The 1,324-nt window shown below is 41.4% G+C and overlaps 1 protein-coding gene across 1 annotated transcript; it reads right to left on the reverse strand.

Moving 5' to 3' along the window:
• Positions 1-550: 550 nt before the first annotated feature.
• Positions 551-907, reverse strand: LOC149248440 (protein IWS1 homolog 1-like). Its single transcript, XM_089449963.1, has one exon. The coding sequence runs from the start codon at positions 905-907 to the stop codon at positions 551-553; it is 357 nt and encodes a 118-aa protein (XP_089306089.1).
• Positions 908-1,324: the final 417 nt, after the last annotated feature.

Below are 1,324 nucleotides of genomic sequence, written 5' to 3' on the forward strand. Positions count from 1 at the left end.
AATATATATAGCAACATGAACACAAAAAGCCAGAGGCATCCACAATGATGATAGTGTCAAAACTGAAAAGGTCTCCTTAATATATATAACGAAAGTCCATAGTTCAGAGAATACATATTCCAGAGAAGACTTTATCGATCAACTCAATATCACCTGTGCAAAAAAACAAATATGGATATTGCAGCTTTTATGACAGATTCAAAAAAAATTACAGACTTTACAGTGAAACGCTGAGAGCATTACTGTGTAGACCAGGGGAACAAAAACATACATTCTGGCAGACAAATGACAAAATAGAGGAAACAGAGTACAGTGTAAATCCTGCTGCCAGCATTCAAAATTAGATCATGAATGCAGAAATGACAAAATAGAGGAAACAGAGTACAATGTAAATCCTGCTGCCAGCATTCAAAATTAGATCCTGAATGCAGAAATGAGTCAAGACTTAACTAAATCCTAGTGATTATGTAGGAATAATGAGTCATCCTCCCAAGTTAGTGATTCTTTTGGTAGACTTCCTCTCTGGGAATCCAAATATGTGAGATTAGCCTCATCTGGGGTTCTGAAAAATAGGGCGGCTCCATTTGTCGACCAGAGCCGTAGCAACTCTTCTATTTGCGGCAGTCTCTTCATCTGATTTGGACAAGAACATGACCACTCTCCCCAATCCACTGTTTTTGAGCTGCTCCCGCCTTTCATAATCCCCTGTATCGATGGACAAATCTGTGAGGATGTCGAGAAGAGCCGTGCGGATTGTGGCGTTTGGCAGTGATTGGTCAGGGAGGGGCTCCAGCCAATTCTTTAAGACGGACAGTAGTCCTTGGTCCAAGAAATCCCCATGCAAAGGACGCTTCACCATGGCCCGAGTGAGCGCCGGAAGTAGTCTGAGCTTCTTGATGGCCGGCATACGTTACCTGTTGAGCTCCGCGTCTTCCTTTGCTGCGACTTCCAGGCGGGCAATAAAACGGTCAATCTGTCCAGTGATATCTAACATTGGGGCGTAGTAACGACCAGGAGCTGCATTATCGCCGGTGAGAGGTTAAAGGCCGTGACACACATTCAGTTCATCACCCTGATCTTGCTGGGCAGTGTTATTCCCACCAGCAGCAGCAGCAGATGATTTAGAGGGTTTTCTTTTCTTGTTACCCACATGAGCTTAGTACATATATTATTGATACAATGCGTGTTAGTGATAATTGCAACAACAATTATTTTCCCTCACATATTTGATAGGTTTTATACTCTACATGTATGTTGTTTCATGTTTAATATTTGCTAATTTTATTAGTTTTATATTAATCCTACACATTTGAGATTATTGCTT

This window comes from Pinus tabuliformis, chromosome 7 (genome assembly GCF_031772625.1).
Source record: "Pinus tabuliformis cultivar Carrire ecotype Pingquan chromosome 7, CPIR1, whole genome shotgun sequence".
NCBI lineage: Eukaryota > Viridiplantae > Streptophyta > Pinopsida > Pinales > Pinaceae > Pinus > Pinus tabuliformis.

What these genes read in the sequence shown, in the direction of transcription:
- LOC149248440 (XM_089449963.1), bottom strand. Translation starts at nt 907, where the DNA reads ATGCCGGCCATCAAGAAGCTCAGACTACTTCCGGCGCTCACTCGGGCC.